Source organism: Oncorhynchus masou, chromosome 10, assembly GCF_036934945.1.
Source record: "Oncorhynchus masou masou isolate Uvic2021 chromosome 10, UVic_Omas_1.1, whole genome shotgun sequence".
NCBI classification, from domain to species: domain Eukaryota; kingdom Metazoa; phylum Chordata; class Actinopteri; order Salmoniformes; family Salmonidae; genus Oncorhynchus; species Oncorhynchus masou.
This window is the reverse complement of record NC_088221.1, coordinates 23902343-23928275: the sequence shown is the minus strand read 5'-3', so window position 1 is coordinate 23928275 and position 25933 is coordinate 23902343. Positions and strand designations below refer to the sequence as shown.

General features: G+C 42.4%; 1 protein-coding gene and 1 long non-coding RNA gene across 7 annotated transcripts in view; one reads left to right on the top strand and one right to left on the bottom strand.

Annotated features, from left to right (window-relative positions):
- LOC135547368 (filamin A-interacting protein 1-like) overlaps positions 1-13952 on the top strand; it is a 49776-nt gene extending 35824 nt beyond the window's left edge. The window contains exons 1-2 of one of the 2 annotated variants that reach the window (XR_010456695.1): positions 8011-8487; positions 10792-10880. Coding sequence is in view for 1 of the 2 variants with exons in the window: in XM_064976345.1 (XP_064832417.1) it covers positions 10792-13597 (2806 nt within the window). In the remaining variant the exon portion in view is untranslated. Of the gene's footprint in view, positions 1-8010; positions 8488-10791 lie in introns of those variants that run through there. The other variant, XM_064976345.1, reaches the window with a different exon arrangement.
- LOC135547369 (uncharacterized) overlaps positions 1-25164 on the bottom strand; it is a 68343-nt gene extending 43179 nt beyond the window's left edge. For 4 of the 5 annotated variants that reach the window (XR_010456699.1, XR_010456696.1, XR_010456700.1 and 1 more), the window contains exons 1-2: positions 25032-25164; positions 918-1100 (exon numbers count right to left, since the gene is read on the bottom strand). This is a non-coding gene — a long non-coding RNA (uncharacterized LOC135547369). The remainder of the gene's footprint in view (positions 1-917; positions 1101-25031) is intronic. The other variant, XR_010456698.1, reaches the window with a different exon arrangement.
- Between the last annotated feature and the right edge of the window lie 769 nt (positions 25165-25933).

Here is a 25933-nt window from a genome sequence, read left to right as displayed (position 1 = left end):
TCTCTCCCTTTCTAAAAATACACACACACACTCCTACACATACATTCTTTGGAGCCTGATGGAGACAAAAGGTTGTAAATAAGACAAGTGACTGAGTCTAAAGTTTATCAGCTCTCAATCCATTTCTCATCCATCCTCCTCTCCTCTAAATAACTAATATACAGTGCCTCAGTAAGGAATGTCTCCCACTCTGCTCCTCTTAATATCTATTTCTCAATCTCTCCATCCTTTCCTCCTTCACTCAATCCACCCACTCAAGGTTTAAAGCCATCCACTTAATATCTGATCGCCCCTTCCCTCCCTCTTTCCCCATCCTCTGGTAAATGAAAGAGATTCGGGAAGAAACTTGTTTGTGTGGAAGAATTACAAGATAGTGTGTATACAGAGATTTGCCTAGATGTTCTGCTGTGATGGTGAACTGTAGACTTTAGGCTATTCATTGTGTGAAGGATGATGTAATCATTGCGTGTTATAGTATGATTAGGCCATCATTGCGTGTTACAGCATGATTACACGTCTATCAGAATGCAGTGATCTGACTGTTCAAACCCCAGACATCAGACCATGCTTTGAACCTCTGTTTTCTATGCCCCGTCATTAGGTTGACAGGTCTTAAGTGTTAACCATTCCCACATGTTGTTGACGACACACACATGTTCAGTGCGCACACGAACACATGTCTGTGTGCATTATCTTTTACTCACCCGTACTTCTTAAAATATCGCACCACACCGGCAACCTTCTTCAGACTTGTTCATTTTTTCTCAAATGCGTCCCAAAAATTGACGGGATTGTTCGAATGATCGCATCAAAACCATCTGAATGTAAGAGAGACTTGTGGCACATAACAGATGGCCACTCCAAGCCAGAGATACATATCACGCAATTACACTGTACAAAACATTTAGAACACTTACCTAATACTGAGTTGCACCCCCCCTTTGCCTCAGAACAGATTCAATTTGTCGGGTCATGAACTCAAGGTGTTGAAAGCGTTCCACAGGGATGCTGGCTCATGTTGACTCCAATGCTTCCTACAGTTGTGTCAAGTTGGCTGGATGTCCTTTGGGTGGTGGATCGTTCTTGATACACACGGGAAACTGTTGAGCGTGAAAAACCCTGCAGTGTTAAGGTTCTTGACACAAAATGGTCTGCCTGGCACCTACTACCATACCCTGTTCAAAGGCACTTAAATATTTTGTTTTTCCCATTTACCCTCTGAATGGCACACATACACAATCCATGTCTCAATTGTCTCAAGGCTTAAAAATCCTTCTTTAACCTGTCTCCTTCCCTTCATATACACTGATTGAAGTAGATTTAACAAGTGACATCAATAAGGGATCATAGTTTTCCCATGGATTGACCTGGTCAGTCTATCTCATGGAAAGAGCAGGTGTTCATAATGTGTTGTGCACTCAGTGTATCTATACAGTTGGGGTCTGAAAATATTGACACACTTGTAAAGAGGAGCAGAAATAACTGTATAAAATAAATAATTTACCTCTACGGAATCGGTCCCCCCCGTGGGATGGTTGAGCTAACGTGGGCTAATGTGATTAGCATGAGTTTGTAAGTAACAAGAACATTTCCCAGGACATAGACATATCTGATATGGACAGAAAGCTTAAATTCTTGTTAATCTAATTGCACTGTCCAATTTACAGCAGCTATTACAGTGAAACAATACCATGCTACTGTTTGAGGAGAGTGCACAATTATGAACTTGAACATGTATTAATAAACCAATTAGGCATATTTGGGAAGTCTTGATACAACATTTTGAACAGATATGCAATGTTTCATTGGATCAGTCTAAAACTTTGCACATACACTGCTTCCATCTAGTGGCCAAAATCTAAATTGCGCCTGGACTGGAATAATACATTATGGCCTTTCTCTTGCATTTCAAAGATGATGGTATAAAAAAATATACTACCTTTTACCAGATCTAATGTGTTATATTCTCCTACATTCATTTCACATTTCCACAAACTTCAAAGTGTTTCTTTTCAAATGGTATCAAGAATATGCATATCCTTGCTTCAGGTCTTGAGCTACAAGCAGTTAGATTTGGGTATGTAATTTTAGGCGAAAATTGAAAAAAAGGTCAGATCCTACAATAATGAGCTATATTGTATGCTACATTTTTTGGGGAAATTATATTATTTGATACTGATACAATTGCTCAGAGGAAGAGATTTAATTTAACAAGTTTTATTTAACAAAAAATTAAGGTAGGAGTCAAAAACTTTTTGACGCCCTGTTTTCAAGACCATTCAATACCTCAACCTTGAGAGGATAACGACACTGAGCGTGTTGGAGAACACATTGGGATGGATCTTAGACCATTCCTCCATACAGAATACTGAGTAAAGTTCATGATGCCGTTGACAAGGGCCCCAGGACCAATGGAAGCAAAATGCCCCCATATTTTCTGCGTGGTCAAACAGCTCTATTTTGATGTAATCCAACAAATGGAGTTTGCTAAACGTCATTTGCACTTGGATTGAAACCGGTGTTTTGGTCAGATGACAAAAAAAGAGAGCTATTGGTGTCGAAATGAGAATCAGTATTTGAATGATTGCTTTTTAAACGAATTATTCATTTTTAAACTAAATCTCATTCTTTGTACTAGTATAAAATTATATATTTTCCCAATTTTTTGGAGCACACAATATAGCTCAGTATTTGCACAATTTATTTTATACAGTAATTTTTGCTCATCTTTATCAAGGGTGTCAATAAAATGTTTTAATTAGTCGTCCTGAGGAACAGGACAGGACAGTGCAAACTTGGCTGAGTCGTCGTGGAAACCAGCTGTTTCATCTGTCCTCCACGCTCACACATCCGTTCACTCAGCCAGTAATGTGTCAGGGCCATTAACAGGAGGATCTGGCACTGCAAACTCATTCAGAAGTCACAACTCTTTTGTCACGATATAAACTGATGGGTTCATTCAGAACTCTAAAATATTGGTTATTGATTTGATACAGCCAATAATTTCCAAATAGGTCTAAGTGAATCCATTGTCTGAACTACTGGGCTCAATAATGATCTGAACCATAGTGCCATTGAGAAGGGTCAGGGGAAAATAAGGGGATACAATAGCCCAAAGGATTACAGTTGCCTTGCACAGAGTACTGTGTTGAGAACAGGCTCTGGAGGCTGCCAAACCTTAATTTACGCAACAAAAAATCCCCTGACAGATCAGTTATAAATCACAAATGAACTCCTTCCTCTGAGTAGTTTGGCATGACATGAAATGGAGTCAGTTCTTCATAAAAGAGCAGAGTAAAGGCACTTAGGACAGCAGAGAGGCCCTGCTTGACTCAACACTGGCCATGATTTGGTAAAACCCCCGACACACATTCACACACACTGCTGATTAGGGCCTACCACTGGCAGGGACATAAGAGATGTGCACAATTTAATAAATTGTGAACTCAAGCAGATAACTGCAACCAGCAACAGCATTGTCACAAACATCAGCTCTCCTCATATAACAGGCCTATTACATGGCAGCCATTTTAAGGGCATTCCTGGAAATGCCTTTAAGAGATTCAATCATTCATGTAATTGTGGAAAGGCAATGAGGCAGCCAGCCCCTCCTTGAAGCGAAACAGGACCCCATGAACCCTGTGTTTAAAGTTAGTGGTCCTTCTGAATACTTTCAAAATGCATCCTTCTTCCTCAATTTAGGCTACAGGTGTCTGCATCTGCAAGCCCTCCATCACATAGCTTTCACCTATCCAGTTATGTCAGGGCGTGAAGTATTTTGGTGCACAACATGCACCATTTCACACATGTATAAATACGTGAATTGGAAATGCATTCTTTGCATATTCCAATGCCCCCTGAGACACCATCGGAGGGTGGGATCATAGCCAGGGTCTGCCATTATCAACAATGACCATGGTGCAATTAGGGTTAAGTGCCTTGCTCAAGGGCGCATCAGCAGATGTTTCTGCTCAGGGATTTGAACTAGTAACCTTTCAGTCACTGATCCAACACTCTAACCGCTAGGCCATCTGCCAACCCATAGGCCTAAGCTATTTCAAGGGAAGAGGGAAGAATAAATTCCTGAAGTATTCCAGGACAGTGGAATGGGCTGGAATGAAGAGCACTCTCTGACCATGGGTCTGACCATGGGAACTGACCAGATAAAACCCCAGACCGAGCTTTTCCTCAACAGGTTCAATGGTAAAGAAAAGTGATCACACACTTGTGAATTGCACAACGTACAGTAGTTCCTGCCTTCATTGTAAACTACTACCTGAAAACATCAGGGCTATTACAGTGTTGTTGCTGTTATTTGGAATTGGAGCCACATGCTGCTAATCAGCTTGGTCCAGGTTTAATGGATGTCACATGAGCTACTCCCTCTTTTGTCTCTCTGTGTGTGTGTGTGTGTGTGTGTGTGTGTGTGTGTGTGTGTGTGTGTGTGTGTGTGTGTGTGTGTGTGTGTGTGTGTGTGTGTGTGTGTGTGTGTGTGTGTGTGTGTGTGTGTGTGTGTGTTTGTCTTGAGCTTTAGTCCTATGCTGACTAATTCACATACATGCATACACACACATATACTCACCAACAGTCCCTTCTATAAATAGAGAAGTTTCCAGAGAACTGTGGGTCTTTGCGCTGTTTTGTAAATGCTTGTGTGATGACGACATGTCACAGGGGACATATTTCACCCTTAATTGGGGACTTGAGGCTTTTTCTCCAGCAAAAAGGAGGGAAAAACTTCTATTTCCTCCTCAGAGTGAATTGACCAGTGTTTAGCCACAATGTTGTTCCTCTAGAGAATCAGTTCCCATGGGAAAGAGGGACAGCTCCAAGAGCATCTTCCTGTGTGTGTGTGTGTGTGTGTGTGTGTGTGTGTGTGTGTGTGTGTGTGTGTGTGTGTGTGTGTGTGTGTGTGTGTGTGTGTGTGTGTGTGTGTGTGTGTGTGTGTGTGTGTGTGTGTGTGTGTGTGTGTGTGTGTGTGTGTGTAGATCAGGGAAGAACGGCAGCCCCCTCTCATTGAAGCCACAAATTTCAAGGCCGGCCGCGGTACTCGTTATAGTGAATGGGAATGGCAATCTTCGTGTTCAATCTTAGTGTAATTAAAACTTTTGTTTAAGACAATCATGGTACCAATAACTGCTTCGATTACACCAGTATTTCTTTTAACCGATTAACCAACTTCTTTGGCTTCAAATGCGCTATTGAGTCTTCACATGGGATTGAATGGTGTCACGTGATCGATGGCTTTGTCCATTCAAAAAACTTCTATTTCCTCCTCAGAGTGAATTGACCAGTGTTTAGCCACAATGTTGTTCCTCTAGAGAATCAGTTCCCATGGGAAAGAGGGACAGCTCCAAGAGCATCTTCCTGTGTGTGTGTGTGTGTGTGTGTGTGTGTGTGTGTGTGTGTGTGTGTGTGTGTGTGTGTGTGTGTGTGTGTGTGTGTGTGTGTGTGTGTGTGTGTGTGTGTGTGTGTGTGTGTGTGTGTGTGTGTGTGTGTGTAGATCAGGGAAGAACGGCAGCCCCCTCTCATTGAAGCCACAAATTTCAAGGCCGGCCGCGGTACTCGTTATAGTGAATGGGAATGGCAATCTTCGTGTTCAATCTTAGTGTAATTAAAACTTTTGTTTAAGACAATCATGGTACCAATAACTGCTTCGATTACACCAGTATTTCTTTTAACCGATTAACCAACTTCTTTGGCTTCAAATGCGCTATTGAGTCTTCACATGGGATTGAATGGTGTCACGTGATCGATGGCTTTGTCCATTCATTACCACTACTTTTGCTAAACTAAACATGTCATCTTTCTCATCATAATTTAAGTCACTGCCCCCAAAAAATGTTAAGTAGGGTGATGTTTTACCACAAGTTACTCTACAGTTGACCCGTGCAACATTTAGCCCCACTCTCCCTTATGCACTCACAGTAAATGGTGAAGGTGCATATACAGTAGATGGAGCAATTAAGATATGACGTCTTTGTATGAGAAATATCCACAGACTTTTTAAACTACGGTGCAGGAAATGGTTCAATGTAACTATAAATCAGCTCAATCTACTTTTTATTTTTTTTAATTGCGCCCTCTTGGAGATCGATTTGGGATCATGTATACTGTCTTAATGCAATACAAAAAAAGAGTAATGGAGAGCACTGTACAATACGGTGAACTGTAGTTAGTACATGTGGGGCCGCCACCTTTATGCACGTGCCTAACCATGCTGCTGCTAAATAAATAAAGTAGGAATGGAAAGCTGGGATCCCCCCTTTTTAACAAAGGCCATTAAAATGGCTGTTTTCCCCAAAATTGCAATAATTGTTGTGCGTTGACTGCTTGTCAACATGCATGTTTCCCTCCTGGCATTCGTAACCTGAATGTGGCTCAAGATAAATATTTATCTCACATAGAACACACAACAAAAAGCCAACAAGGTACATAGATAAACTATTCGACTATGGGGTTGTCTGATTTTTCTATTCATGGCACGTTTTGTTTGCAGAAGAAAAGTACATGTGGACTGTTCTAGCATCTTCAAATGAAATGATTTTGCTGTGACGCAACGCCACACATAAATGACTGGAGCGGAAACACTGGTGTGTGTCTCAGCACAGCGCCTTCAGAAAGTATTCACACCGCTTGACACCACATTTGTTGTGTTGCAGCTTGAATTTAAAAGGACTTAAATTGAGATGTTTTTATACCAGTGGTGAAAAGCAGGGGTTCCTAAACTTTTTCACTCATGTCCCCCTTCCTACATTGGGAACATCCTGCACCTCCCATTCGCATTTTTGCAGGTTTAAAGTTTATTTCCTTTAAAACCTCAAAACAGTTACAGAGTTTAATGGCTGTGATATGAGAAACTGAGGATGGATCAACAACATTGTAATTACTCCACAATGCTAACATAATTGACAGGTAGGTAAAAATACTCCTGGTTCAGTCTGCTTTCCACCAGACACTGGAAGATGAATTCACCTGTCAGCAGGACAATAACCTAAAACACAAGGCCATATAAACACTTGAGTTGCTTACCAAGAAGACAGTGAATGTTCCTGAGTGGCTGAGTTACTGTGCTTGATAATCTATGGCAAGACTTGAAAATGGTTGTCAAGGAATGATCAACAACCAATTCACAGAGCTTGAATAATTCACTGCCAAAAGTGATTCTAACATGTATTGACTCAGGGGTGTAAATACTTAGGTATTACTTTTCAATAGATGTGCAAAAATGTCTAAAAACATGTAAACCTTATCAGTATGGGGTATTGTGGTAGATGGGTGAGAAAATCATATATTTAATCCATTTAGAATTATAGCTTTAACACAACAAAATGTGGAATAAGTCAAGGGCTATGAATACTCTCTGAAGGCATTGTATATCAAATCAAATTTCATGGGTCACATACACATATTTAGCAGATGTTATTGTGGGTGTAGCGAAATGCTTGTAATGCTATGTAAGCGTATGTGTGTGTGAACATATGTATGTGTGTTTGAGAGAGCCTACACGAATGTGTGTGTGTGTGTGTGTGTGTGTGTGTGTGTGTGTGTGTGTGTGTGTGTGTGTGTGTGTGTGTGTGTGTGTGTGTGTGTGTGTGTGTGTGTGTGCTTTTGTGTGTGTGTGTGCCTCGGCCATTGTTCCTGAGGGGAAAGCATTTCTGTGCACCTATAGAACATCCTATATGGATTACACCTCAATGTATCGGTCCCATGTACCAGCAATAGAGAGGGAAAAAGGAGTGATAGAGCATACCGCTACACATGTGGATGTGATTGCAGACCTATGATGATGTCATCCCTCAGTCAGGTTATCAGGCCCCAGGCACGGGGGCTAGCACAAACATGTGGCTCCACACAACACACACACACACACACCAGTCTCTGTACTGTACACTAATGTGAGTGTTGCCAAGTAACTTGTTAGAACTGAGATTGAGTGTGAGGTCCCTCTTCTCTCTTTCGTTCTCTCCCTGAGTAAAGTCTCTTCCTCTGTCCTTCCCATCAGCCTCTCCAGCATGGCTGCAACATGACCTCATCTGGAATAGGCTTATATCCAGTACACAGACACACATACACAGGCACACACATATGCATGCATGCACACATTAAGATTAGCAAACATGACAAACAAATGATTCATGATGCGTACACAAACACACACACACACACACACACACACACACACACACACACACACACACACACACACACACACACACACACACACACACACACACACACACACACACACACACACACACACACACACAATAGAGTCTGTACATCACAGAGCCCCTTATAAGGTCCTGTTGATGATGTAATGGGCTCTAGAGCTGTGCTGTCTGGCTGGGGGTGTGTGGAGAACACTTCTCATAATGTTAGTTTTCTGCCTGGAATGTCCACATTGCTGGGAACTACGGGAAGGAGTGGTGGGAGAGCGGAGAGGGAATAGGATTTGATCTGAGACTTTACGGACATACAGATCAGGTAGGAACAAACCCAGATGAACTCAGAACATGCTTCAGTATAGTCCCTTTGAGTGATTTTTTTGGGGGGTGGGGATTGGGGGGTTTTTAGGTTTTAAAAAAAGAATAAAATCACTAGGAATTCAGCAAAAAAATGGTTTAAATCAGGAAATCTGGTCCCAAGTATTCCCACAAATAAAAAGGGACATATGGATCATGTCTCAATGTAATCAAGGTATACAATTATTGATATTTTCAAATACTCTTATTGGGCTTAATTATTATAATTATGTTCCGGCCCCCCGACCATCCATTCCAAGAAAAATCGGCCCGTGGTTGAATCTAGTTGCCTTCCCCTATATTACAGGGATGGATTTAGGTTTATTCTTATTAGCCTACACATAACCTGGGGATATGATACAAAATAGTGATACCATGCTAAATTATGCTTACAGTATTTCACTTTGCTACAAAAACACTCAAATTAACATTCCACCCATACATTTATTTGGATAACTAAGCTCAACAACTTATCAGACAAGTCTAGAAAAACGAACTACACCCAACAGTTAGCCTAATATCTAAAAGCAATTCTCAGTTTAAAGAGAAGATAGCCTATAACGGGACAAATAATAAGGCTGCTAAACTATTATAAAATATTCCTCTTAATTGCTTTTGCTCTAAATTATAGGCTACATTAGCCTAAATATTCACACACAAACACAAAATGCTGAATATGGTCACTATCACTAATCACATTTACGGGTAGAGAGATGAGCTAATCAGAAACTCAGTTTAGATTTCCCAGCTGAGCTCCCGGCATTGATTTTCCAGCATTCCGAACCATGTGGGTTATAAATCAGTTGGGAATTTTCAGTGAGAAGATTTAAAATGTATCAGGTGAAGCAGGAATATTAAAATACAGAAAACTCAGTTTGTCAATGAAGAAATACTGTAAATGTGTACAATATAGGCTAAACTTTGTGATCAGTTTGTCTAGCTACTGTAAATTTCTGTAGAGTTAGGCTGTATTTTGGGCCTGTGTGTGTGTGTGTGTGTGTGTGTGTGTGTGTGTGTGTGTGTGTGTGTGTGTGTGTGTGTGTGTGTGTGTGTGTGTGTGTGTGTGTGTGTGTGTGTGTGTGTGTGTGTGTGTGTGTGTGTGTGTGTGTGTGTGTGTGTGCATGAGAGAAACTCCCAACTGCATACTGATAGTCATCCAGCTCATTAGCATTTCGGTGTTATAGTAAAACATAATGCATGCCAAGAAAATTCTCATAAAAACAACCCCATAAATATTTACAGAGAAAATAAACTACTAAATTGCATTGCAAATTCATCAAAAGTAATACAGCTCCATGCAAGAGCTTACATCATTGAGAGTTTCTGAAGTTTTCTGTAAATCTGCACACTAGCCCTGCCCTATACAAACCCAGGCATCCTTCACTATATCTCTGAGAGTCTGTAAATATGTCCTTGCCTTAATGGGAAACATGTTTTACAACACAAAACAATGAATATCAAATAAATGTCAAAACACTGTGAACAAACATAGGCTACATGCGTGTTTGTTCTTGTGTGTGTATTTATGTATGTGTATATGTATAAGGTTTGTGTGTATTTATGTATGTGTATATGTAAAAAGTGTGTGTGTATTCAAACACATGTTTATGCTGGTGAGTATGGTGAAAATAATTAACCAACTACTCCTTGCCAAGGCACAATCTGTGATGCCAGTCAAAACATCCTCGCAAACGCCAGGAGGACAGGGATGTAGAGACTGGAGGGAAATGAGAAGGGCAACGCACACACACACACACACACACACATGTGCACACACACACAGACACACACACACACACACACACACACACACACACACACACACACACACACACACACACACACACACACACACACACACACACACACACACACACACACACACACACACACACACACACACACGGGTCAGGTGTAGGAACAGAGATTGTTCCTAGAGAGAGCACCGAGGGCCAGGGAACAGGGAGGAAATGATGTCTCCGTCATGGACATGGTACATTTCCTGTCTGAACATTAGCTCACCAGCTCAGAAGTGTACTGTAGTAGACAGAGGAAAGGGAGTGTGGGGGGACTTCCACACACTGGATAACATTGCATTCAGAAGAAAGACAAATACAGGCAGTTATTTCATGTCTTGATTTGATTGAAAGTAAAGGCTCGTAAACATTCCACAGAAGTCAAGTTGTTGTAGATATGTTACATCACTAAGTTAAACCACACCTTTCCCTTTGAATCACATCCTTTTGTTTGTCTCCCTCTTCTAAAGGCTGAAATTACTGCTCATCCAGGAGAAAGCCTACTGGGAAAGAAAGGAGGAGGAGAGCAAGAGAGAGGTCTCTGCTTTAAAGGAAGAGCTGACTAAACTCAAGTCTTTTGCATTGTTGGTCGTTGACGAGCAGCAGCGCCTGACGAATCAACTTTCACAGCAGAGCAAACGTGTCCAGAAACTGACAGAAATCGCCGACCACGCCCAACAGGAGCTAAACTCCACCCATTCCAGGGCAAAGGAGGAGGAGCTTAAATCACTTCGTCTGGAGGCGGAGCTACACAAACAAGCTTCCTACTTCCGCCTCAAACAGGAAGCCATGATGGCCAAACTGTCCAATGAGGACACCCAGAACCGGCAGCTGCGTCAGCGGTTGGCTGCCCTCAGTCGAAAGCTGGATGAGCTGGAGGGGACCAAGGGCGCCTTCCAGAGGGCCGAGGAGGAACTGAAGGAGCTGAGGGACAGGCTCGGCCATGGGAGAGAAGGGTGCGCAACAACCCCTGGTTTGCTCTCAGAGGTGGAACAGCTGAGGATGAGGGTGGTGGAGATGGAAGGAAAGGATGAGGAGCTGATCCGAATGGGGGACCAATGCCGGGACCTGGACCGAAACCTTGGGAGGGAGTCCAGCCAGAGTCGCAGCCTGAAGGCCGAGGTGGACAAGCTGAACGGCCGAATCAGTGAGCTGGACAGACTGGAGGAGGCTCTTGGGAAAAGCAGGCAGGAGTGCAGCTCTCTGAAGGGCAGCCTGGAGAAGGAGAGGGCCAGCACCAAGCAGCTGTCTGGAGAGCTGGATACCCTCAGGGTGCGGGTAAGGGAACTGGAAGCCATCGAGGGCCAGCTGGAAAAATCTGAGGGGATGTTGAGACAGGACTTTGCCAAGCTGAGAACACTCACAGTGGTAGTGGTTGAAGAGAGGAAGAACATGGCTGAGCGACTCAGGCAGACAGAGGAGAAACTCCAGGAGAAGAAGGATGGGAAACTCCAGGCTGAGAGTGACAGCGTGTCAACAGCCACAGAGAAACTCATTGAGGAGAGCCGCAAGGCACTGAGATCTAAAGCAGATCTCGAGGACAGGATTCAGAGTGTGGCGAAAGAGCGGGACGTGCTGCGGGTGAGGCTGAGGGCAGAGGAGGATAGGAGTGGGGATCTGCAAAGCAAAGTTAGCGCCATGAAAAAAAGGATTCTGATATTGGAGGTCAAAAAGGAGGAGTTATGTCGAGAAGTCAAGAGCCCCCTGCTGGACAACACTAACCACGGCTACCAACAGGAAGACAACAAATTCAAAGAACTCACCCAGGAGGTAGATAGACTGAGGAGGAGACTCATGCAGAAGGGAGTGATAGAGGGAGAGCTGATGAAGGCAGAGGAGGACTTTGAGTCTTTGGAGAGGAGGTGCTCCAAGGAGCAGGAGAGAGCCAGAGCTCTGGCAGTGGAGCTGGAGGAGTCCAGGAGGGAGCTCTCCAAGTACCAGCTGGCTGAGAAGAAGGAGAACAACCAGGAACACCTCCTCCTCAGGCGACTTCAGGAAGAGCAGGTCAAGTCTGTCCTCCTCAAAAGGGAGGTGGAGGCACTCAAGGAGAAGGTCCAGAGGCTGATGGGAACAGAGGAGTCCATCTGTCGAGTGCAGATGGACAGCTCCACCCTGCAGAAGAGGCTGACCCAGCAGGAGGTCAGGAACAGGGAGCTGGCCAGGGAGATGGAGGGACTGACCCATGAGCTGGAAAGGTACCGGCGATTCAGCAAGAGCCTCCGGCCAGGCATGACTGGCCGATGCTTCTCAGACCTGCATCTGTGCACCAAGGAGGTGCAGACGGAGCCCGCAGACACCCTGCCACCTGACTACAGGAGCCTGACTCTGTTGACTCTCAGCGGTAAACTGTATGAGGAGATCAATGGAGAGGACCCAAAACAAAAGAAGGATTGTGTCATCAATAAGTGCAACTCACCTCCGCTGAACAACATTGAAAGCTTAAACCACCCAAACAATAACGTGAGGCGATTCAGCATTCCTTCACCCAACGGCAAGGACAATCACCATGCCATTAACTGCAAAGTGTTGAACAGTAACTTTTTCCAGAAAGGAGATGTGATGCTTGCACACAACCCAGGGAAGCCCTTACACATCAAGGTAACGCCAAACCATGGCCTCAACACAGCCATGCTGGATATCAGTAGCCCCACCACTGACAATGCCTTATCCTATACCAGCACCGCCGTCATCCCCACCAGCGGAGCCCCACCAAAACAGAGAATCACCATCATCCCAAATGCTGCCATCTCACCAGTGGCCAGAACAAAGAACACCCCACTACCAGAAGGTTTTGGCAGCCCAGACAGAGTCCTCTCCCCTCTCATCAAGACACCCGTCTCAGTCATGTCCCCAGCTTCCTCCAGATCAGTGTCGCCTGACCCCACTGGCTCTCCCATCCAGATGCTAACAGTCAGCACTGGATCACTTGAATCCGCTAAGGTCATAGGTCAAGCCGTATTCCGGGTGAGCCCGGAGAGGCAGAATGGTTGGCAGCTACAGAGGTCCGACAGCACTGGTCCGAGCATCATCACCACAGAGGACAACAAGATCCACATCCACCTTGGGAGCCCCTACATCCAGTCTTTTAATGGTATAACCCAGAGCCAGTCTGGTGGCCCATACCACACCCCCGGGCTGGAGCTAAGGACACCAGTACTGACCAATGGCTGCCACATCAAAGGCAACAGCAAGATCACCAGTAGCATCACCATAGCCCCTGCGAACACCCCTGTCTCACGACCCTCACACATTACAGTAAGTGGCCCTTATGATTGAAATGCCCCCCCCGTCCGGCCCCTAGTGACTTAGATTGTTTACCCAATCCTGAGTCCCTTTCACCACAAAACCAACAGAGAATCAGCTCAAACCAGCCTATGTCTGAACGGCCACATCATCCTAATAATAACAAGTGTGTGCATGAAAAAACACTTATCAAACACATATCTAATCCTATCTGGACTTGGTCTGCACTCACTGTATATGGTCACCTTCATGCATTTAAGACTACTACTTACATATATAGCCTTTCATACGTTACTATAATGTGTGCATTACATTTTTAAACATGGAAAACAATTTGATTTATTTTGTTGTTCCCGTGTTGCCCATTCAATAAAGGGTATAAATTCCTGATGAATATGTTGACTATCATTCTAAAATAGCATGTGTTTTATATTAACCTAGCTTACTTACATGTTTTTTGATCAGGCTATATTTTCTTTGATTGTCTAATCTCATTCACTGTAAAAGACAAAACAATCTAACTTTTAAAGGGTTGAAAATAGCTGGAAGTTGGATTTTTGTTTTATGCACTCATTTTTAATACTTACTGAGACCTTAACACAGAGGATTTTACCATGACCTAGAGGTTTATAATAGAGATGAATGGGACAGAAAAGAAGCAGCATATTCCAACGTGTGTGTACTTGGATCAGGGATATTTACAGGCTGATATCCCCATTCCATCTCTACCACACCATAAGCATATGCCTGTACTCTCTGTAGGCCTGTGTGTGTGTGTGTGTGTGTGTCGGGGGGTCCCCACAGCTGTACATAGTCCATCGGTAAATAGGCCACCCAATTTACCTACCTCATCCCCATACTGTTTTTATTTATTTACTTTTCTGCTCTTTTGCACACCAGTATCTCTACCTGCACATGACCATCTAATCATTTATCACTCCAGTGTTAATCTGCTAAATTGTAATTATTCGCCTACCTCCTCATGCCTTTTGCACACAATGTATATAGACTCTTTCTGTTTTTATACTGTGTTATTGACTTGTTTATTGTTTACTCCATGTGTAACTCTGTGTTGTTGTCTGTTCACACTGCTATGCTTTATCTTGGCCAGGTCGCAGTTGTAAATGAGAACTTGTTCTCAACTAGCCTACCTGGTTAAATAAAGGTGAAATAAAAATAAAATAAAAAACCCTAATTCCAACCCTAACCCCAACTCTTAAAATGCTATTTTAAGTGTTGAGGTTAGGGTTAAAATGAGGGTTAGGGTTACAATTAGGGTTAGGTTAAGGGTAAGTGGTTAGTGGTTTAGTTCAGGGTTAGGAGTTAGATTTAGGTTTAGGATTTGGGTTACGGTTTAAGGTAAGGGTTAAGATTAGGGTTATGGTAATGGTTAGGGAAAATAGGAATTTCAATGGACATTAATTTAGGTCCCCATGAGGATAGAAGAACAAAACATGTGTGTGTGTGTGTGTGTGTGTGTGTGTGTGTGTGTGTGTGTGTGTGTGTGTGTGTGCGTGCGTGCGTGCGTGCGTGCGTGCGTGCGTGTGTGTGTGTGTGTGTGTGTGAGTGTGTGTGTGTGTGTGTGTGTGTGTGTGTGTGCGTGCGTGCGTGTGTGTGTGTGTGTAGCGGCTCCAGCCTTATCCAATGATACGCTGGAAAACTCAGCTCAGATCAAAAGCACCATGTACAGTAGCAGAGCAAAGGAAAGGGGGGAAGCACTGTGGGGAACTGAGTGTACTCAGTGATGTTCGGTCTATTCTTGATGGGAGAACATTTCCTCAAATGAGATCCATTTCAAGGATCAGTGTTCCAATGCGAAAATAAACTGAGTCAGTGGCCTAATTTGGGCAAGCAATTCAAGCACAAAACAGAAGTGCAAATAAACATATAGCCTTGGCTGAGGTAGTCAAAGATAATATACAGTAGGTCAGGTAAACTGCCAGCCTCTCTTTTTATAAGCACACACACAACACACACGCAACACACACACACACAATTGCGACTGACACAGACACAGAGCATACCATACTCTACAAAAGGAAGGAAGGAGTGGTACTTTTAAAGATGCACTCCAGCTATTTTTTTTTAGCTTTCATGTTTCGTATTTTCCTGTTGAAAACAAAATCTCAAGTATAAATACAGCAATGTACACACACTTAAAGGTAAAACATATGTCTTCAGCAAAATAGTGCTGCAAACTTCAAAGTGTAAACCATTGAAGGGGTTGGTCTGATGCGATGTCATCATCTCACCCTTGCTTGTGAGAACAAAAGACGAGCAATAGAGGACAAAAGAGAAAAGGCCCAGCCCCCACTTGTGCATGTCATTTCATACCTGGGCCAGCTATTGAGATGTGCAGTTTCTTAAGTAAATCAGGTGTTAAATGAGGCGAAAAGGAAACTGTAGTAGGTCTTTAAAGTGGCACTCCAGTCTCCTTTTCACCCAACTTAACACAGATTTACTTAACAAAAGGCACGTCTCAATAGGTAGTCCAGGTATGAATGACATGGCACAAGTGGGGGCTGGGCCTTTTGTCTTTTGTCCTCTATTGCTCCTCTATTGTTCCTCAAGCAAGGTGGTGGCCGATGACATCATGACTTCCCATCAGACCAACTCCTTGAAGTTTGCAGTTGTGTCTAAAAACACTATTTTTCTCAAAACATATTTTTATACTCTTTAGTGTGTGTACTTTACCGTAGTAATACTTGGGATATCAATTTTCAACAGGACAAGTTGAAAAATCACTGGAGGACCTCTTTGAGCTTCAAAGAATTTACTGCAGTAGTTCAGCCATATCCGAACAGAGAAACAGACTCACAATGCAGTATCCTGTGCCTATGATGACAAGCTGAATCCCATCATGATTACACACCAGAGACGTAAGGGAAGAAGGTTGGCTGGAAGCCACCAGGAGCAGACAGACCATGACCATACATGACAAACATGGAGCGTTTTCTGTGCTGATGACATCTCTTGGCGTGGCTGTGGCCAAGGCAACCGTCTGAAAACAGTTTGGACAGATTTTTTGCGTGACAGAGGCCTCATGGGAGTGTGACGGCCTTGAAATCTCACACACAATGCACTCACACTCCTCTCTCTATCCCTGCAGAGTCATTCCATGTCATTTCAGAAACCCATGACACCCAGCATCTCGGATTGTTCTGAAATCGTTTCTGTAGTTACAAATAGATACGATTAGAATTCCTGCAGTTTTCGGGGGTTCGAATGTATTTTGAAATTAAGCTAATTAATTACACCCTAATTGTCCTTTACATTTTCAGGATTCACATAATATTCACTAAATATAGTGCCGAACATTAGATTTGGACCAAACTTCCTCCTACCATTGAGTAAGACAGGGAATCCAATAAAATTGTCAAAAGCAATGCACGGACCCCCACACCCTATGCCAATCCCATCTCAACAACCAGTGTACAGTAAAATAATTATTCTGACAAGTAGTATGGAGCTACTGCTTGGTGTATTGCATCTTTATCCTATGTTATGTATTCCCTGTGAATCTGGTGATGTTTTTGTTTTTACCTGTTCAGAGAAATTAGCCATTGAAGTCATTTGCAATAAATTAGTGTGAAAGTACAAGGTTTTGCCCACTAGATGCCATTGTTGCTGCAACTACCACACTCTTTTATCCATTTGCTGGTCATTTAAATGGATCACAACATTTTCTTTGCAACTTTGGGTAGAAAACAATAGCTTTTGCTCATGATGAAAATAAATAGTGGTCATCCTCACAAGTCAAGCCAGTCCTCCATGAAAGCAACTCTCCTTGAATAGTCCAACAAATGGCAGCTCTCTAGGGCTATCCCTTTGGTGCAAATCTAACATGAAGACTTTTTCTACAAGCCCAAAACTTTGATGGAGAAATAATACAAACCATTGCATGGCAGTCTTATAATTTTCAATAACATTATTAGAAAACATCTCTACATGTACGTAGTGTGATTATTGACATTTACCATCAAAATAAACACCATTATCATTGGAAACTACTCCACAGTGTGTGAGTTTGGAACTTTTACATTTGAAGACCATTAGTGACCTTCACATTAAAACCATTAGATCTGCTATAGCCAAAAGATTTGCTTGTTCACCAGGAATAGTCTAACTAATCCATGCCTTTTTTGAAAGGAATAAACCACACACAGACCGTTTCCTGGACACAGATTAACCCTAAGAGAAGGACAAACATAATTGCTTTCATGGAGGACTGGCTTGAATTGTCAGGATGACCAGACAATTTATTTTCATCATGAGCAAAAGCTATTGGTTTTCTAACCAAAGTTCCAAAGAAAATGTTTTGATCCATTTAAGGAACACAAGAGACCAGTAAAATGGATAAAAGGGTGTGGCAGTAGTAGGAACAAAGGCATCTAGTGGGCAAAACCTGCTACTGTTACACTTATTTATGGTAAATAATGCAATATGGCTAATTTTCTCGGAACAGCAATGTTTTGCCTATATGTCTTTAGCAACGGCACAACTTTGCCACCGCCGCAGAAAGACATCCCAATGAAAACACACACAGAAAACCATGATCAGATTCACAGGGAATACGTTACATAGGATGAAAAAACAAGCAGCAGCTCCATACTACTTGTCAGACATGGCGAACTGACACTGTATAGGCCTACCGGTTGTTGGGTTAGGATTGGTGTGGGTTGCTTTGGATCATTTTAATGTGTTCCTCATGTCTTACTCATTGGTAGGAAGTATTATGGTCCAAATCGAATGTTGGATACCATATTTATTGAATATTATGCGTATCCTATAAATGAAAAGGGCCAATTTGGGTGCAATCAATCAGCTTACTTCTTCAGATATTACATTATATTTCAACAACATAATGAAGGAATGCTAATCTTATCAGTTTACTACTAAATTACAGCACAATGAGAGATGTTGGTTGTCAAAATCCTCTTGTGCTTTTTGAGGTGGAATGACAATGCAGTGCTTCCGCTCCCAAACCCCTTTCTCTCACTAGTCCGTCACCAAGCCATCGCTCTCCTTCTCCCCCACCCTTTCTCCTCCCACTAAAATAAGGGATGAAAGGAAGGATGATGACTGATACTCTTGTGGTCATAGGGACATTCCCTCAATATGACACAATCACACAGCACACACACGGAACTCATTAACATATGCTAAGACAGATCGTCTCATAAAACCACATTCTCCACAGTACAATCAGCTTATTCACTGCCAACCCTTTAGAGAAGTTACTGGTTCAGTGCTAGGCCATCACTATCATGCTGTATCCAGGCTGTATCACATCCGGCCGTGATTGGGAGTCCCATAGGGTGGCGTACAATAGACCCATCGTCGTCCGGATTACCCCAGGGTAGGCCGTCATTGTAAATAAGAATTTGTTCTTAACTGACTTACCTCGTTAAATAAAGGTTCAATTAAATAAAATGATGATACAGAGATCAGTTGGCCTAAGCAGCCACCCTGAGTAGCACAGTATCATGTGACTTAACCAGGAATCATTCCTGGCCCTACTCTTGAGTGCACTGTGTAATAGTTTAGTAATCTCAACAGCGGTGGATGAAGTAATGGTCAGGTGCTTTAAAGTGAAAGTGAGGGAGATAGACACAGGGAGATGCAGGGGAGGATAAAGAAGAGGACGTAAGAGCATAAGAGCATCTTCCTCAAGTACTCAGTCATTTTGATGCGAAAGAAATGACAGTTGTTTGATCTCTTTGAAACATCAGACCAAACACTGATTGAATTTAGGGCTGTGATGGTCATGGAATTTTGGATGACATTATTGGTCAGCCAAATGACGTGGTCACCCTTATAGGTCTAATCGTTTGTGTATTTTACTATATACACGGACTGGTTTGGATTTTTACTTTACCTTACATAACAGTATTTCAATGTTTGGTTTGTTAAATGTAATTTAAATTGTAATAACTGAGTGAGGAAAATCAAAAAATTATGGCAATTGTCTTTTCGTATTGCCAATAAGTAGTGTTGAGCATTAACCGAAATGTGGCTTATTTTTCATTTTTTAAATAACTAAGTGACCGTTGTCGTTCAGATAAATCAGATCAAGCCTGAACTGCGATTTAGTAGGGAGTTGTAGTTTCCAACAGGCCAATATTCTACATAGTTTAGTGCAGAAAGGGTGGTAATTAACTACAATGATCATAATCCATTGCTCGTTTACGGTCTGTGTGGGGCAGACACAGAGACAAGAAGAGAGAAGAATGCGTAATCGAGAGGGACCTTCACAAGATACCTCTACCTGAAAATGCATGATCTAAGTGATTGATAGTTGGCATTCAGTCACAAATGCATGCCTTTACTTTGAACTACTAAAATTGTGATTTTGTCAGAAAGAATAGGCAGTAGTTCTATAGAGATGAGATGACTTGGAATTAAATAATAAAGTAATAACATAAAACAAATGTAACAAATAGACACAAATATTTGATTAAAGTAAAGTAATGTGAATAAATTATGCTTGATAAGCAGTAATAGGTAGTTACCACCATCATGGGACTATAAATTGTTTTATTCTGTGCTGTTACAGTGATTATTTTTTAAATAATCGAACCGACATCGAAATGACCTCAAAAAGCACAAATCGCTCAACACTACCAGTAAGAGACTGCTAACAATTAACAACTGCTAGCAAGAGCTTTGGATGCGCACATTTAGCCTACTTTCTTTTTAATCTTGCCTGTGAGGCAGTACTGGTGACAAAAGCAACCTAGAAATCGGCACAATGCCCCCTGTGACTAATTAAGAACTGCCATAGACCCAGATGGTATTAGCTAGAATGTCTATTCTAGACCCTGCCTGCCTGGGGGGAAAACAACCATTGATAACCATTGGCTCACACCAATAACATCACCTTTTTCAAACCCAATTTTCTTGTTGTCTGCTTGTCTAAGTCAATTACAAAACTACATTTGAGAAAAGTACAACAGATCTAAAGATTCCTTTTCACCATTGCCTGCTCCCTGGTGTTCGCACTACTTAGAAACAATGTAATATTGTAGGACTTCCCGAATGCTCGTTTTCATGATGATGCTAGCAGCCACTTGAGTGAGTGATTGCTAGCTAGCTACCGAACATTAAGGTAGCCAAGACCAACAACACAAACAAACGGACTAAACAGCAACAAGTAGTGAGCGGAGTCACAAACAGACTGTATTAAACAAGTTAAATGTTTTACATGTGATGAAATGTTTTCCACACATAGCTACGTGTAGCCTACTTGGACACTGCCCCCCCATTTCCCACTCTACCACACTGAATAGCCTGAAGCCACAGGGCTCTTCTCGCAGGCATCATTTCCCTACATGGGAGCATTGCGAAATGTAGGTCAGGATTTTTGACCTGGCTAACAACACAGCAGCTTTCCAGCAGGTTTTGTTATTTCTGTATATCAAAAAAATAAACAACGAAGTTGCCTCTTTTACAATGGGGGTCAATATGAAAACATTTTGGTTTTCCACTCTCTGTAGGCGTGGTCGAGGAAAATGTCTTATTATTATGTGAATGTCGACTCAGGCTATTGTATCCATTGAAAATACATGGTCATAGAGAATAATCATTATTCTGACAATGGAAAAGTTACTTTTCACAAAATAGAGGCATATAAAGACAAAACATGTGGTACAGTGTGGAAATGATAACAAATGATTAAAGTAAATCCAGACATGTATGAAAATGTTTTGGTTGAAGTTCGATTGAACAGTATAATACAATCAGAACAGAGAATACCGCCGCCCTTCATCCACACAATATACAATATTTCATGACACTAAACCTGCCAACCCCACGGATATAACTGCGGGACTGCGGGTTATGAGTCAACCTGCGCATCACTAATGTGCTGCTGCAGAGAGGTCAGTGTTGCCTAGGCAACCACATACTTGTTTGCTACAACACAGCAAGGAGCAACAATGTTTCATCATGTTGTAAAGAGTCCTGCTACCACAAAAACGGACTCAACGGTACCGGAGCGCCAAGTCTAGGTTCAAAAGGCTCCTCAACAGCTTCTACTCCCAAGCCATAATTCTGCTGAACAATGAGTCAGACTGAAACAATAATTCAGGCTGGGAACTTGATCCATCCCAGGCCACCTTGTTCACACAAACCACCACACTGCAAATGTTGTAGGCTAACCCTATTTGCTGATGTAACGGGTACCAAAAGAGTTATACATTTGGCCACTATGTTCATCTGGGAAGAAAGTTACCAACATTACAAAATACAAACATTTGGGACTGACCAACAAGTAGCATATCTGAACACTGAGTTTTCAAGGTATGCTATGGCTATGGCTGCACCCTCATAAACTCACTAGGAATACACCAATCATAGCACACACAAATGTACAAGGCTAGACAAAAACCTCAGCTGTAAGTATGGTTTCATGTTTTAGGAGAGCATCCTAGTACCCTTGGGCCTTGCTTCGGATGGCAGGTTTTATGGTCACAACCTTCTCAAATCTTTCCATAGTGATGACCACATCCATGTAAAGTGCACAGTCAGGCTTTGCAAAGCTTCCAAATATTTTCCTCAAGGCCTCGTCTTTGGCCCACCAGCGTGTTTCACCAATTACATCAAGCCGTCTGTTTCTTCCGTCCTCACTGGTTTCCTCCCATAGCTTCATGCACTTGCAGGAATCTCGAACAAACACTGAAATGTCATTCAGTTGTGAGAAAAGGGATTCATTTGCCACAACAACCCCAGTGGTGTCAGTTAGCACAAAGGTGAGGACATGTGAGTAACACCATATGTGCACCTGGTTAGGAGACTCTCCTGTGAGCGATGCAGAGAAGACCCTGTATTGTCCCTGCATGTTAGCTGCTCCGTCTGTTGCATTACCAACACACTGTTTGACATCTCTGTCCACCCTCTCAAGGGTCTGTTTCAAAAGGTCCACAAAGTACTGTCCAGTCGATGACTCACAGTCAATGACTGCAATGAGTCTCTCGTGGAAAACATCAATGACACATCGCAGAACTACTGCACACTGGTCTTTTGATGTTAAATCCTGTGTTGTGTCCATTTGTATTGAGATCATCCCTGCCTTTCTCACTTCAACAGCAATTGTCTGCTAAATCCACATTCTGATGACTTCAATTACTTTATTTTCTGTTGTTTTGGGCATCATAGTTACCAAGGACCCTCTTCCTTTACTTCCCATCTGCTTTTTGATCTTCTCAATGCTCCACTAACATGCTCTTGTAGGCAGACATCATATTTGCTGAGCAACAATATAAGCTCAAGAAACTTGCCATGATTGACGGACATGTTTTCCAAGTTATATGCAGCTTCGTGTCTGTTTCCTCTGTAGCTAAGCCCACATTTACCAATAACTTTAACTACATCAATCACACGTTCCATGACCTGCCTCTTCTTTCTGACCTGGTCTCTTTGAACTGATATTTGCTTATCACTCAGAAGTATACGGATGTCTGTTTTGCTGGCTCTGAAGAAAAAGGCTTCTGCACTTTCTCTATGGGTCTTGCTTCTCTCATGTTCCTGTACTCTGATGGGCATGTTTCCAGGCCTGCATGCCTCCTTTGACAAATGCACTATCACTGGCTGAAGGTTTTGCGAATGCAAGGCATACTGAGCAGAATAAGGAGTGAGTTACTTCACTGTATGTCGGCCATTTTCTGTTTGTGCCATCTTTATAGTGGAATACATTGGGAATGACTCTTTGAGGGGCTTTGTTTTGGGTGGTACTGAAAAAACAAGTTAAAATCTTTGGACTGAGGACAGGAAAAATAATCAAATAATCAAATGTATCAAATGTATTTTCAGTGCTTTCACTGTCCCTTACTATCTTCCCTGTACATGGCTCTGAACCTCTCTCTCTCTCTCTGCACTTCTAGTTGCTCTGCATAATGAGATTAACATTGTAAATAACCTAAACTTAAACTTGCATTACTTGTTCATAGTCTAGGTTTAGTCTAGGTTTACTATGTTTTACTAGTTGAAACATATTGCCTTCAATGTCATATTATGTTCGCTATGTTGCACTCATTGCTATGATATAATTCCTCCACGAAGATGTAAGACGTGCAAACTGTTTAGTCTACCGGCCGTTGTGTCACTATTATTAGCTTGGCTACTTAGCTAGCCATGCTGGGTGTCGTGTGTGTGTGTCAGTGTGTGTGTTTTAGCTAGTGTTTTTGACTGACCTGGTCCCTGGGTACCGTTACCGAGTCAATGTACGGGGGTACAGGTTAGTTGAGGTTATTTGTACATGTAGGTAGGGCTTAAAATGACTATGCATAGATAATAAATAGCGAGTAGCAGCAGTTTAAAGACAAAGGGGGAGGGGGACTGGCCGTCGGGTGCCTGAGGGTCGTTTTGACCTGCCGTGAATAGTCAACTTGACCAGCAATAATATAGCAAGCAGGATTGAATGAACAGAGAATCCACACATCAGGCGCGACTCTCACTCTCTCGCTGCAGTGTCCCCGTGCCAAAAATTACTTCAGGTCTCTCCGCAACGCACATAGCAACCGTCTACCAGCTTCTCTACCGATAACATTTTTGACAAGTCGCACGGCGAAATGGACGATCAGGAAAAGAAAGGTGGAGCAGAGAGGGAGACAATAAAACAGAGAAAGGCCCTTGCCACAGACGCAGCTAAATGCTGCAAAATAAGCAACATGTTCGCCAGTAAACGGTACCCCCTGTACATAACCTCATTGTCATTTTATTGTGTTACTTATTACAATTGAAAAAATGTTTTTACTTCAGTTTATTTTGTAAACATTTTCTTAAAAGTGCATGGTTAAGGGCTTGTAAGTAAGCATTTAACGGTAAGGTCTACGGCCGTTGCATTCAGAGCATGTGACAAATAAAATTTGATTTTGATTTGAACTGCACAAATGCCCTTCTGTCCCGCCTTCAATCAGCTGTTAGTAAAAGATATGTTGTTTTTTTCTTTCATGATGGTATTCATCCATAATCGGATATTATACGGTAATTGTGCCAGGCCTAACTGAACTCTACTCTGGCAGTGTGTGATGATGCAAAGCCCTACAATGGTGGCACTTAGTGTATGATGTCAGAGCTATGGCAGCCAGAATAGTTCAGCAGCACCCCTACTGACAACAGACCATCAAAGGCAAGCAATGGAAAAATTGTGAGGGAAAGACAGTATTTTCCACAAGCACATGGAGTAGCCAGCCTAATAGGAAAGTAGCCAGCCAGGCTCCCCCGAACGTGGATTAATAAATGTATGCCGAACAAGCTCTATTTTGGTGGCCTCTAGTACAGTGCCTTCAGAAAGTATTCAGACCCCTTGACTTTTTCCACTATTTGTTAAGTTACAGTCTCTTTCTAAAGTGGATGAAATAAATGTTTTTCCTCAGCAATCTGCACACAATACCCCATAACGACAAAGCTAAAACAAGTTTTTCAACATTTTTGCAAATGTATAAAAAAAATAAAAAAACAGAAATACCTTATTCACATAAGTATCAGCCCCTCGAAATTGAGTTCAGGTGCATCCTGTTTCCATTGGTCATCCTTGAGATGTTTCTACAATTTGATTGGATTCCACCTGTGGTAAATTCAATTGATTGTACATGGTTTGGGAAGGCACACATCTTGTCTATATAAGGTCCCACAGTTGACAGGGCATGTCAGAGCAAAAACCAAGCCATGAGGTCGAAGGAATTGTCCATAGAGCTCAGAGACAGGATGTGTCGAGGAACAGATCTGGGAATGGTACCAAAACATTTCTTCAGCATTGAAGGTCCCCAAGAACACAGTGGCCTTCATCATTCTTAAATGGAAGAAGTTTGGAACCACCAAGACTCTTCCTAGAGCTGTCCAAACTGAGCAATTGGGGGAGAAGGGCCTTGGACAGGGAGGTGACCCACTGTTCCTAGGCAGTCATTGTAGATAAGAATTTGTTCTGCCTAATGAAATAAAGGTTAAATATATATATATATATATTTAACCTTTGACAGCCCACTTGGATTTTGTCAAAAGGCACCTAAAGACTCTCAGACCATGAGAAACAAGATTCTCTGGTCTGATGAAACCGAGATTGATCTCTTTGTCTTGAATGCCAAGCGTCACGTCTGGAGGAAACCTGGCACCATCCCTATGGTGAAGCATAATAGTGGCAGCATCATGCTGTGGGGATGTTTTTCAGCGGCAGGGACTTGGAGACTAGTCAGGATCTTGGCAAAGATGAAGGGACCAAAGTACAGAGAGATCCTTGATGAAAACCTGCTCCAGAGCACTCAAGACCTCAGACTGGGGCGAAGGTTCACCTTTCAACTGGACAATGACCCTAAGCATAGAGCCAAGACAACGCAGGAGTGGCTTCGGGACAAGTCTCAGAATGTCCTTGAG